Below are 13739 nucleotides of genomic sequence, written 5' to 3'. Positions count from 1 at the left end.
CAGAGTCCACCACTTAGATCTGCATGGTTGGCAGTTTGAAACCACCAGCAGGGAAAAACTGGGCTTCATCTCTCGTAAGCAGTTAACAGTCTCAGGAACACACAAGGGGTCACCATGAGTGCACATTGACTTGATGGCACTGAATATGGGATACACACACACACACACACACATATTCAGATAATACAATGGTGCACAAAATTAGTCATGTTGCTTTATCCCTCCAGCACTTACTGCCCAATGGAGGAAACAAGAGATATTAATCAGCTCTATGCAAATGTATCTTCAGTATTGCCAAGAGGAGACATATGGAATTATGCTGTGAGTGTGTGATAAAAACAACAGAAATGAAGCTGGAGATCACAGGATCGAATTTTGCAAGAATATCAACTTCTTTATCCCAAATACCTTTTCAACAACACCGACCGGGGTTATGCGTATGGAATTCTCCCAATGGAATACACAGAAATTAACTAGACTACCGCTGGGGAAGAAATTATAGAGAAGCCCAGTATCTGTGATAGGCAAATGACACATCCCGTATTTTCTGAAAATGAAGGAACTGTAAGTACTTGCCGATGAAGATCAAGGATGACAACCTTCAGGATGAATTACAATTCAATCTACAGAAAACAGAAGTCCTCATGACTAGACCAACAGATAACATCATGATACATGGAGAAGAGATTGACATTGTCAAGGACTTCAATTTGGTTTGGATCCACAAGCAGTGCTTGTGGGAGCGCAGCTAAGTGATAAAGCAGATAAAGATGCATTGCATTGGCTAAATCTGTGCAAGATCCCTTTAGAGTATTGGAAACCAAGGCTGTTACTTTGAGGCCTAAGCTGTGGTATTTTCCACGTCAGGGTATTTTCAGGTGTCTCCTATGCATGTGGAAGCTGGCCATTGACTAGGGAAGACCAAAAAAGAATCGATGCCTTTGAAGTATCACTCTGGTGAAGAATATTGACATTACATTGGACTTCAAAACAAAAACAAATCTGTCCCGGAAGAAGTACAGCCAGCATACTCCTTAGAGACAAACATGGTGAGACTTTGTCTAACGTACTTTGGGATCTGTTGTCAGAAGAGACCAGTCCCTGGAAAGAGACATCGTGTTTGGTAAACTAGAGGAGAAGTGAAAAAGAGGAAGCCCCACAACATGATGGATTAACACAGTGGATACAACAATGGGCCCAAACATAAGAACAATGGTGAGGATCATACAGGATCAGGAGATGCTGCATTCTTTTGTACATACGGTCACATGCTGTGCTATGAGTCTAAACCAATTTCACAGCACCTATCAACAACAAACTTACCTGTCAAGGCGAGTCAAACAGCACTAGAAAAGGAATTGGAAAAACTCGTGCACTGCTTATCAAAAGGCTCAACAAAGTAAACATCCAATTGAACCACCATTCCCATATTGTGGTATTTTTCCCTAAAAGAATAATTAAGGATGTGCTCTTTTTTCTCTCTCCAATGTTTAACACAGGGCATTATGTTTCAGCAAAATATTGGAAAATCTTAAAATTATGCAAAGTAAGGGATTAGCTAAACTTAAGACTTCATAAATTTTGTGGACTAACATATCCTTTAAAATAATTTAAACATATTTTAATAACATGGAAGATAAAGGGCAATAGAGTAGCTTATACTATAGTATTTTTTTAAAATCATTTTATTGGGGACTCATAAAACTCTTGTCACAATCCATACATCCATGCAGCCATACATCCATTGTGTCAAGCACATTTGTACATTTGTTGCCATCATCATTCCCAAAACATTTTCTTTCTACTTGAGTTTTGGTATCAGTTCCTCATTTTTCCCTTTCCTCCCCTCCCTCATGAACCCCTGATAATTTATAATTTTTTTTTAATGTCTTACACTGTCCATTGTCTCCCTTCACCCAATTTTCTGTTGTCTGGCCCCCAGAGAGGGGGTTATATGTAGATCATTGTGATTAATTCCCCTTTTCTGACCCAACCTTCCCCTGCCCCTCCTGGTATCACTACTCTCATTATTGGTCCTGAGGGGTTTATCTGTCCTGGATTGCCTGTGCTTCCAGCTCTTATCTGTACCCTTGTGCATCCTCTGGTCTAGCTGGATATGTAAGGTAGAATTAGGATCATGATAGTGTGGAGAAGGAAGCATTAAAGAACTAGAGGAAAATTGTATGTTTCATCATTTTGCTGTACTGCACCCTGACTGGTCTCCTCCCTACAACCCTTCTGTTAGGGGAAGTCCAGTTGCCTACAGATGGGCTTTGGGTCTCCACTCTGCCCTCCCCCTCATTCACAATGATTACTATAGTACTTTTTTTTAAGGTTTTGCTTCAGCCTAGCCATACCCTTTCTAGTTCTTTGATTTATCCTATTTGATTTCAAATATATTAATAACAATAATAATGACAGTAATAGCTGCTAATATTCCCTGCTATTTAGCATATGCCAGGCCCTGGGCTAACCATTTCACACCCATTATTTCAATTAATCTCCTATAAGCCTGTGAAATAGGTATCACTCAATCCGATCATTTCTGTGTACTAGACATTCTGGGGCATGTCAGCAGAGGGCCAGATCCTTTATGCAATAAACAAGAAGGGCACGATGCTCCTGACATTTACCGGAAGTTTCCTTGTTAACATTTTATCTAAGAAAATTCCTCCTTTCTTTTTTGACAGCGTTCTGCGAGGAGGGCTGCAGATATGGGGGAACATGCGTGGCTCCTAACACATGTGTCTGCCCGTCTGGATTCACAGGAAGCCGCTGCGAGAAAGGTAATGACCAGAAGTACTGAAAACAGCCTGGTTTATTGGGGTTTGGGTAAAGAGAGCCAGAGGGACAGAGAGACAGTCAGAGAGCTTGGAAGTAAAGAACTGCCAGTTGACTTGATACATTGTTTTTTGATGGGGGCTATGGCTCTTTTAAAGTGGACAACTTTTGATTACTGCAGAATAGGTGGCCTCTCTCTGAAAATAGAGTTTCATTTTTCCCTCCGTCCAACGTGTCTAATTTAGCAAGGTCAAGTCCTTTCTCTGCTGCAGTTTGCAGTGTGTGTTTCAGTGCTAATTAGAGATAAAGCCTGATGAACTGACCTGCCCCACTTATCATCTATTGGGAAGCATCACACGCCGCTATTGGAGTTATAACAATCTGCTGCGTCATCAGAATCTCAATTAGCAGCACATGCTCCTTGTGTAAAAGTGCTCTAAATAACTACAGCAGCAGGTTTATGGGAGTGCTTGGGATTTTATTCTAATATTGGTTTATTAGGAACATTATCATTCATGGACCCGATAATAGAAGCCAATTAGTATTGGTAGGGTTTCATTACGTACATGTTTTTATTTGTAATGAATGTAGTATTTACACTTGGTGTTATTTGGTGAAATTACGTTCTCTTCTTTCCTTGAGAAGTTTTTCTATCTGTGTGCTAATGGAATTTGATACCCCTTGTCAATTTATGTATTCAGATGAGCGAGAGGTCTATGCCATGTAAAGGCATGCTTGCCTCTGTTTCTTTTCTCCTGGAATTTAGTAGGTGACAAGCAATACCTTGCAGTTTTCTGAACATGGGTTATTACACTTAACATTTCTCTCAGTGTAACAGAGAATCATGGGTTTGGGATTCTCTCATCATCGTCTCTGTGATAGGCAAAGGCATCTGTCTCTGTTGCCAAAACCCGAAACAAGGCACTGATTTCTTTCCTGCTTAGAGTTTTCTTAACCTAGGCAATACATTGATTGGAAAGCTATCCAATTTAATTATACACCATCCTGACCAAAATGTTACATTGTCCTTTGTATATTTAGAAATGAGCTTAATACCTTTATATACATGTCAGAACTCAATGACGTGATTCAAGAAGTAATTCAATAAATGTTATTTGCGCCATTTTTTCCATGCTTTCATGATGCTATCAACAAAACAGATCATATTTATTATACAGTAATTAGTTGGTTTGTGCTTAAATATGATGTATCGAAGTGCCAAGGACTGCCTCTGAGCAGCATAGAAAAATTACCACATGGGGCTGAAGAATTCTCGCCCAAAGGAAGGAAACTTGATGTTAACTCGCCACACATGCCCTGATTGCAGTGCATTTGATTTTAATTAGGTTTTCTAAAATGAAAAACTATCTACAGGATTCTCATTACTTCCTCTAGAACTGCTAGGGCTCCCTAAAATGAATTCATGGGAATTAATGGGGATAGGATGGTGCTGGTGATAATGTTGATGATGATGTATACTACGACTAATGATATCCCATTCATTATGTATTAATTATGTGTCAGGCTTTTAAAATTGAGAAAAAAAGAGATAGCAATCATTCCCATTTTATAGAGGGTAAAACTGTAAAGGTTAGCATGTTTAAATCGCTGCTGCCATGTTGCTGAGCCAATATCATTAGGACGGAGAGTAGAATTCCAAAGTGCGTTCCTCAAGGCCGGCCCCATCAACACTTGCATATGTTTCTCAAAGGACATGGAATTTCTGTTAAAATACACATTTCTGGGCCTCAGACCTTGTGAATCTCAATGTCTAGGGATGAGACCACAAATGTTCACTTTCACTAGGCATCTTGCATTATTATGAAATTTAACCACAGCTTCAAGTCTTCTTAAATTATAGGCAACTTGGATGGGTTATTGGTGGGGAGGTGGGGGTGAGGGGTGATTGAGCTGACACCAGAGCCCTTGGTCAATGGCACTTCCAGGAAAAATTTACTGTGATTTCTGGTGGCTTGTTCACTTGTTCGCTGTCTTTTTTCCTGCTTATTCTATTGTTTGAATCAGTGATTACTTGTAGCCTATTTTAAGGGACAGAGAAATGAGGAGAAATGAGAACCAGAAGCAGAGGTCCAACAGATATGCTGACCATGGCCTCCAACATAAATATTTAAGTTGTGATTAAGAATCGCATGTTCCTGACCTTTTGCACAGTTATTGAAAGTAAACAAAATAGACAAAGATTTTCCTACATGTATCTGTTATAAAGTCATTTTCTATTAGACATTTTTCTCATTCAGTGAGGTTTATCATGCAAAAGATGGAGTATCTACTTTCTAATATACCATGTGCAAGGGTTCCGGATGCATTATAGGACAGACACTTTGAAAGTCAGCGCTGTATTTGACTGAATGATATTGTCATGTCGATCATTGGCAATAACAATTAAGTAAGTCAATTTGCTAAAAGAAGCTAGATGATTCGAGACTCAGGATGCTAAAGGAAAAATTCAAGTGTATTGTAAATGTTTTGTGGCATAATCAGACAGAATCTTTTATTTGATTTAGTTTCATTTCGATACTAACTAAGTGGTACCACTTGAGCTAAATAGAATCCACTTTAGGTTTAATCTTAAATATGTTTCATAGTCTCCTTTGTGCATGGTTTATTCATTGCTTAAATTATTCAGCCTTTCAGAATTCAAATATACTTGGTTAAATCATTTATCAAATAAAATGCCTATCTGAATGTAATGAATTTAAGAATCCCACTTGTATTTGGTATGTAACACAAAGATGAACAGTTTTTAATTTATAGTGATAATATTTTATGAAACTTGAGCTTCCCATAACCCCTCTCAAAACTACCAAACAATTTTCTCCCTTAGTTTTTGGACAACATATTACCTTGATTCTTATCTTACCCTTTAGTCTTTCCCTCTCTGTCATTAGACTTGGGTCTCTACTTATTCCCCTCCTATTTCTCTCCATGACGATGTCGCCGATGCCCGTGGAGAAGTAACATGGAGCGTCATTTCTACTTTTCCTGCATTCTCTGCTCAGTCTCACCAGAGAGCTGGAAAGGTGATATGAAACCACATCAGCATACTGTCACCCACTGCGGTCGAGTCCATTCGAACACACAGGGACTCCATAGAACAGGACAGAACTGCCCCTGGGGCTGCTGAGACTGGACATCCTCCTCTTTATCCCTGCCGCCTTGTGTAAAATTCACCGACCTCTTGTCAATTCTGACTCATAGCAACCCTTTAGGACAGGGTAGAACTACCTAAGTCTTTTCAGAAATAGATGGCTTCATTTTTCTCCTGTGTAGCAACTAGTGGTTTTGAACTGCTGACCTTGAAATTATACCCCAACTCATAACCCACTGCACTACTAGAACTCTCTAAAATGCCAAATTCACCTCTACCAAGTTGATTCTGATTCATAGTGAACCTATAGGCAGGACAGAACTGTCTCTAAGTTTCCAAGAGTACCTTAAGAATTTTTTACCCCCTTGACTAAATCACCTTGCCAATGAGCTGTGTAATCACATTCAGTTCTAGTGCTCCCTCCCCTGCCCACCTTCACTGTTGACTACCTCGATCACCTCATTGTCTCCAGGGTTTCCAACTGCTTACTTTGAGGTAAGCAGCACAACATGTCATCCACCAAGCCACCAGGGTGCTGCCTTCAAACACCAAACTCCCTGCCATCAAGTCCCTGCCGACTTAGAGTGACCCTATGGGACAGGGCTGAATTGCCCTTGTGAGTTTCCAAGATCATAAAACTTCATTGGAGTAGAAAACCTTGTCTTCTCTCCCCTATAGTTTTTGCTGCCAACCTTGCAGTTAGCAGCCCAAGTCTTAACAACTAAGCCACAAGGGCTCTTCAAGTGTTACCATATATACTTGAGTATAAGCTGATCCGAATATCAGTCGAGGCACCTACTTTTACCACAAAAACTGCATTAAAAATGTGCTGAAAAATCGGCTTTTACAGAAGTATATATGGTATAGCGTAGCTTCCCACAAGATAACACAAAGTCCTCTCGAGACTTCACATAGAAACTCAGAGAACTCCACTAAATCCAGGCTTATGTCAGCCACCATGAAACAAGAGAACATTACCTGTTTATAAGTGAGTGAGATTAAGTTTTCTACTTGATATTAAGTTACAAGTGAGACAAAGTAGAGATTAGAGGAAAGCTCTCAACTATATCAAGTTAAGGATTTCTCAACCTCAGCATGATTGGCATCTTGGACCAGATAATTCTTTGTTGCAGGGTTGCTCCTGTGCATTGTAGGATGTTTAACAGCAGCATTGGCTTCTATACATCATTCTCTGAACAGTGTCAATAAAAAAACATGTCACCAGACTTTGCCAAGTATCCTCTTGAGAGGTAAAATAATTCTAGCTGAGAACTATTGGTTCAGACATAGTATTTCTTTATATCGTTCACAAATACTGAACATTGTATTTGTTAAGTAGATAAGAATGATCTCATTCTTCTTTGACAATAAAATTAAGGTTCCCCTAAACCAATGGTTCTCAACCTGTGGGTCATGACCCCTTTGAGGGTTGAATGACCCTTTCACAGGGGTTGCCCAATTCATAACAGTAGCAAAATTACAGTGAAGAAGTAGCAACAAAAATAGTTTTATGGTTGGGGTGTCACCACCACATGAGGAACTTTATTAAAGGGTTGCAGTATTAGGAAGGTAAACCCTAGGAAAAACATCAAGCTTTACTTGAGCATTTTCAGATGTGCTAAAGTTAGAAAAGTCTTGATTATTGCAGAACCAGGAGCTGGCCCATGTCCTTGTCCTAGGAATCAGCTGGGTCTTGAGCTGGACCCGTTTTATGGCCACGTACTCTTACTGGTTCCACCCCACTTGAGGAGCATGCCACACAGCCCTGATGTTTTCCTGAAGGCGTGTCTCTATCCATTTATTCTTTTAATAAGAGAAAGATGTTAATAAATTTAGTGAGGAAATAAAGATAGATATGTATATATACATATACATATATATATATAGTATTACACAATAGTGTAATACCTGATAGTATTACACAACTTATATAGAATTTGCTATGCGCAAGAATAAGTAATTAGCAAGTTTTAACCATGTAGGTCAGAATATAAGCCGAGGTGACTGTTTGCAGTATGAGGAGAAAGTCGGCATGACATATTATTAAACAGACTTGTAGGCATCAGCTATCCAAAACCATTGCCTTGTGACTCAGACTGCACGCGCTCAGCAGGATTAGTCACGCTATGGGCTAGATCACAGTCCATTGTATCAGAACTAGAAAAGTATGCTGATATTATAAGTGTAACAGACCTTGAATTTTTCCCACATTTGCTCAGAATATTTCATAGAACCATTGAATCTTTACAGTCTCCAAGCCTCTCTGAAATATATTAAAGGTGAAATTAAGAATCTTTAGGAAGTTGAATAAATGTCATTTTAGAAAGCTTTAATGGTGTTATCTACTTGTAATATAATTGAGTCTTTTTGATTTTCCTATATTCATATCTGAATTGTATAGGTTTCTACAGTAAACATAAATCACATTAATAAAAGAAAGAAGATGCTTTAAAAATGAAGAGAACACAAAGTTATATATTAGGAAAAGGAATTAATTTTTTTTCAGCTACTGGGGAGCCTTGGACTCTTTCTAAAAGGAAATTACTGGTTTCAGAGTGATGTATCCTAGTCTCTTCCCAGTACATACCTCAAAGAGTTACAACTATGTCGATAGAGGGCAGTAGGTTTCCCTGTGCATAGAGGTGATCCATCCATACAGTGAAATGACAGTTAGAATAAGAAACCTCTACATTCTTCCGACTTTAACGCACTTCCCCTCTTTTGAGTGAGCCCTTTCAGCTCTCCCCTCTTTTTGGTTTCTGTCCCTCCCCATACTTTTAGGGGGAGGATCCAGTATCCTTCAGAAAATGGAGAATCCTTCTATTCTGATAACAGAAAATACAGGTGCCGTATGGCAGTTCTGTTTCCTCCAGGGATATCACAAGCCTGAGGAGAACATCAAAGAGAAGGAGGGTGGGAAAACTGTCTCTTCTAATTTTTAGCAGTCAGGAGAGTGATTTAACTTTTCCCAGGTGGCTTGACATGTGGAACATGCTCAGTAAAGAGCAGTTTCTATTATTAATGTTGCAGCTGTTACTGTCCCGCTAAGAGGTACCCCGAGATGAACAAGTAAGCCTTCTTTCTTGCTACTTTTTTGGGGGGAGGGCGTGGGGAATTCCAGATCTTGGGGGTTCTATGAGTTGCCAATCCAGGTGAACCCACCCATAAGGGGATGGATACAGATGTTCTTTTCAAGCCCTGTTACATCAGATGGGTGGGGTGGGTGCGTGAGGCTCTCCCTGCACCGGACAGTTCTAGAAATTAAGGATGGAAGGCACTTACTGGAGAACGGGAGAAGTCCAAACATACTTACGCTGGGAACATTCTTTAAAATATCCGAGAAGCCTTGCTTTTCTTCCATGCCCTTTTCTGCTCCTTAATTTTCTTCCTAACTAGGTTTTGAAGGCTAATAGCACTCTGGTGGCACAGGGGCTAGTGTTTTGCTCACCAGATGCTCCTTGAGAGAAAGGTGTGACCATCTGCTGCCATGAAGAAGATCTCCCTCCTTGGAAACCCCATGGGACAAGGCTATTCTGTCCTATAGCGTGACTGTGAGTGGGAACTGACCTAACAGTGCTGACATTGAGGGCCAAACTAAACTAAGCTGTACAGAAGAAAGGGAGCTAAAGATGCAATTCACTTCCTCGTGGTTCCAAAATGGAGTTGAAAATGAATGACCAGAGTCAGTGAATCTATTTGAAAATCTTGTCTTTGTCTTTCCCGGATCACCATTGTTGTCAGGTTTCAGACACATGGGAAAGAGGGCAAGTCATTTTCATTCCCATATCACTGATACAGCTTTGGAGTCGTTTCCATATAACTCTAGGGAATAAGTGGGAGACAAAGATGGCAGTTTGCTTCCCTAACGATGTCCAGCCTTGGGAACCCTGTGGAGCAATTCTACTCTGTCCTATAGAGGCTCAGTGATTTGGAATTAACTCCCTAACACTGGGTATTGGGAACAATGCCTTTTGTTCACCAAGAGGCATTTGGCCTCGAAAGTAAAGATTCAGCCAGGGGTAGTGAGAAGAGTCCTGGACTGAAGCGTAGAGACCCGAGTCCTGGGTTTGTCATCATGAGTTAGATATTGTGCCTATCTGTTAGGAGTCCCAGGCTTTTCCTTTTGTAATTTGCTCAGAGGCAGATGGTTTCATACCCACTGGGCACATATGAAGATATGTAACCAGCCAGCCAGCCGTCTGTGGAGTTGGCATTCTAAGTCTCCTACCCTTTAAATAGTCATGAGCTGCCTTCCAGTCACCTGATCTCTGCCCAGGGGCAAGGAAGCCGGACGGGTCTAGAAGAAGTCAGAGTATGTTCTTCTGTCAGTGATGAGCCAGCATCTCCTACGTAATGATGTGCATTGGTTAATGTAGTTCTTTCTACATCATTGTTAGGCCTGGGACGATTGAATGAAAATAATGGTAGTGAAGAGCAGACTCTGATATCGTACTTACGAGCATGGTGTCATATTGAGATTCAACCATTCACCAAGATTTATGAGAGTGGATTAGACATAGTGAATGGTTCTAAGTTTCAATACCTCACTAAAAAAAGGGATATCGATATTACCTATCTCGTGTGATTAATGGTAGATTTGATGAGTTATTCTACTTAAATCACTTGGTAGACTACCTGGTATGACACTTGTCTGGACATGGTAGCTCTGATTAATTTTACCAGGAGATAAAATGAAGACACACACACACACACACACACACACACACACACACACACACAGAAAGCTACTTATCCAAGGACACTGACACAACAGGTAAATGGCAGAGACGTGCCATATGCCCAAGGGTTCTGCTGAGGAATTCTATTCCTTCCTCCAGCCTGTATGGCTTCTTACTCTACTGCTCAAATATAAAATGGTGTAATCACAGTATAGTCTCCAACTTACATTTTCCCTGTTTTCATAAAGGTTTATATAATTTCATGTCAAGCTAATGCATATTAAAATATGCAGCAGAATTCTGCTCCAGGAAATATAATGAGTTAATGTGGCAGCTAGAATAAGTAGGGGCTCTTGGAAGGATTTTCTGTTGTGTTTTTTTGTTTTGTTTCCCATTTCTCAGAGTTGAAATTGAATATTTAAAACCAAGTCCCGCTTATATTATGGGTTACAGTGCCAGAGATTGCGTAGACATGAGAACTCGTTGAGGAGGTTCTCCGGCTTGTCCTGCTACAAATATTTCCTACACTCTTTGTTTTCCACAGTCACGTAAGACACACATTCTACTCCTGCAATTTGATGTCAATCAATCTGGGTTCTATTCCAGATTCTGCTACTTATTGATCATGCAACTGAATGCTACCTCAACTTCTCTAAGTAAAATGAGAAGAATCATGGCATTTTAAATAATGACTATATATTGTTTTATATGTAGCTATAGAACGATATATCTACATGCATAAAGAATAATGAAATTAATGATAGCTAAACATCTATGGAACCTTGAAAAGCATGTCAGGATGATTATTAACTTAGTGGTGTGGGAGATTTGGTAAGCATGGGTTCTGGAATCAGATTGTCCATTTTTAAGGTCTAACTCTATGGTTTTAGAGAAGCCGACAAACGTATTGTGCTAGTTTCTTTCTATGTAAAATGAGAAAGAAAAAAAATGTTGGCCCAGTGGGAGAAAATATTTAAAATTTCCTATGTGAAGAATACTCGAGAAGTGCTGGATATTATACAATAAAATGGCATTTAAAAATGGAAATTTTAGGCACAGACAGGCATATACTGCCCACAGAAAAGAATACTGGAAGGAACGTGCTCTCACCATGGCCTGTGATCCCCCTGCATCGATCTGGCCTTTTCAGAACAACAATAACAAAAAGGCTAGTTTAAGTAATTATTTAAATATAGTAAAGCTAGGTAAAAATTTGGTAAATTCCCCTCTCACAATCCTACCAAAATTTGGAAACTCTGCAGTGAGAAGGGAATGACCATTTTCTTGTCTTTCTTTTGTGTATCATTTTTAACATCAATGACATGCTGTAGCTGATTACCAAAGAATCTGCCCCAGGGTAAGAGTGTTGTATTGGAAAAAGAGAAAAATCTCATGCTACTGGTCTAGTGACGATCTTGTACCACCGTGGCCCTGTGGAGGGGAGATACCGCCAAGATGCAGCCTCTTGGGTGGCACATGACTCTATCTTTTGTTTCTTTGGTAGGGTTTTTCTTCACTGGAGACTTCCAACGGAAACTCCCTGGACAGGGGCAATCCTTTCATCTTACTGCAACCAAGCAAACTCCTGCTATGTCCTTCCTCAGCTCAGGAGGGCAGATCCTTCTGTCCTGCTTTGATGAGGATGCCTGTCCTTTGTTGCATGTACAGGCTTCCCTCAGGAAATAGGCACTTTCTCTGCCTTGAGTCTAAGTTCAGCCCTCTCTAAATGTAGTCATCTTCCACCACCACCCCCTCTCCTGTTCAACGGAATACCTTACTCCAGGTATTTCTCTTTAGACTTTTGAGTCATGAATGAAATGATGATGCTGTGGACCAGGTACTGGGCTGCTAACCCACGGCCGTCCTATCAAACCCGTCAGCCCCTCCAAAGAGAGAGGCGAGGCTGCCGGCTTCCGTAATGATTTATAACATCATGTAGGGTCATTGAGAACTGGAATCAAGTTGATGGCAGTGAATGCCTCTTACCTGAAGTGTCCTTGAAGTCTCTTTCCCTTGAATGAGTTTACTGGAGAAATTGCTTTCTCTCTCCTCTGAAAAGAGGTGAGCTGGAACGTGCAGCACATCGATGTAAACTTGTTCTCTCTTTTGACTTCATCTACATCCCTTGGTAAATGTTGAGGCTTCATGTACAACGGTTAGGATCCCTGGTGGTACAGTGGTTGAATACTATTGGTTGATAATCTAATATTGGCTCTTCTAACCTACCCATGGCTCATCTAGAGAAAGACGTGGAAGGGTGCTGCAGCAAAGATTGTAGCCTTAGAAACTCTATGGTGTTGTCTTAGCCAGTCCTATGACTCAGAATTGATTTGACAGCCTGAGGTATTACAGAGATTTAAGATGGGTAGTCATTCTTGTTAGTGCAACTGATTTTTACCAACCTTGGAAATGTAAGCTAGCACCTAGCTTTAGTATGTGGGCCTCCTTGGTATCTCTTGCATGGTTCTTTTCCTTGGGATTCTCTACTCAAACTTTGTTTGGGGGAAATTTCCATTTAAATATAGATTCTCATCATTACGTATTAGATAAATATTATGAGTGAGTATAGAGGACGCTAAATCCCACATGACTCAATCTATTCATATTAGAGAGCGCTGCCTCTAATGACTCCACAGTTCCAACCTCATGTAAATGATACTCAAGTGAAATTATGTCATGTTGATGACAGAAGAGATAAAAGGCACTAAAGCAATAGTATACATTTCATATATGTGTGTATGTGTCTGTGTATGTATATGTATATGTATATAAGTGTAAAGGAGCTTTGTCTTCATGCTCTCCTACAGTCATGTTTGTGCTCTGCCATTCATGAAGGGAGACAATCTTTTCAACAGATTGACATTTCCCATCAAATAAATCAGGGCCATTAGGAATTATCTTTTCTAGTTAGCTGGGCATAAAATAATTTCTGCCTATTTCGATGATAAGCAGCTCTTGCTGCCCCACTTCCTGCACTATTGAACTGTGAAAGTCAGGCATTTGGTTCATAAATTCATTTTTCATCCTATGCCCTGGGAAATGCACACAGCACTCTGCATTGAAGCACAATGGTTAAACGGGAAAGACATCCAACTTTCTGTGAAAATATGACCAACTGGAACTCAGAAACTACAAACTTTCCCTGGTAACTACCATAAGTCTTTGTGTCC

At 40.1% G+C, this 13739-nt stretch overlaps 1 protein-coding gene across 2 annotated transcripts in view; it reads left to right on the top strand.

Annotated features, from left to right (window-relative positions):
* The window catches only part of NELL1 (neural EGFL like 1), a 1001735-nt gene that overhangs the window by 744533 nt on the left and 243463 nt on the right, over window positions 1-13739 (top strand). For both annotated transcript variants that reach the window (XM_004711602.2, XM_004711601.2), the window contains exon 15: window positions 2691-2786. In XM_004711602.2, coding sequence (XP_004711659.2) covers window positions 2691-2786 — 96 coding nt within the window. The remainder of the gene's footprint in view (window positions 1-2690; window positions 2787-13739) is intronic.

Source organism: Echinops telfairi, unplaced genomic scaffold (genome assembly GCF_000313985.2).
Source record: "Echinops telfairi isolate 266 unplaced genomic scaffold, ASM31398v2 ScPeMD7_60;HRSCAF=208, whole genome shotgun sequence".
Classification (NCBI taxonomy): domain Eukaryota; kingdom Metazoa; phylum Chordata; class Mammalia; order Afrosoricida; family Tenrecidae; genus Echinops; species Echinops telfairi.
The sequence above is the reverse complement of the archived record's forward strand: the minus strand, read 5'-3'. Positions and strand labels throughout refer to the sequence as shown.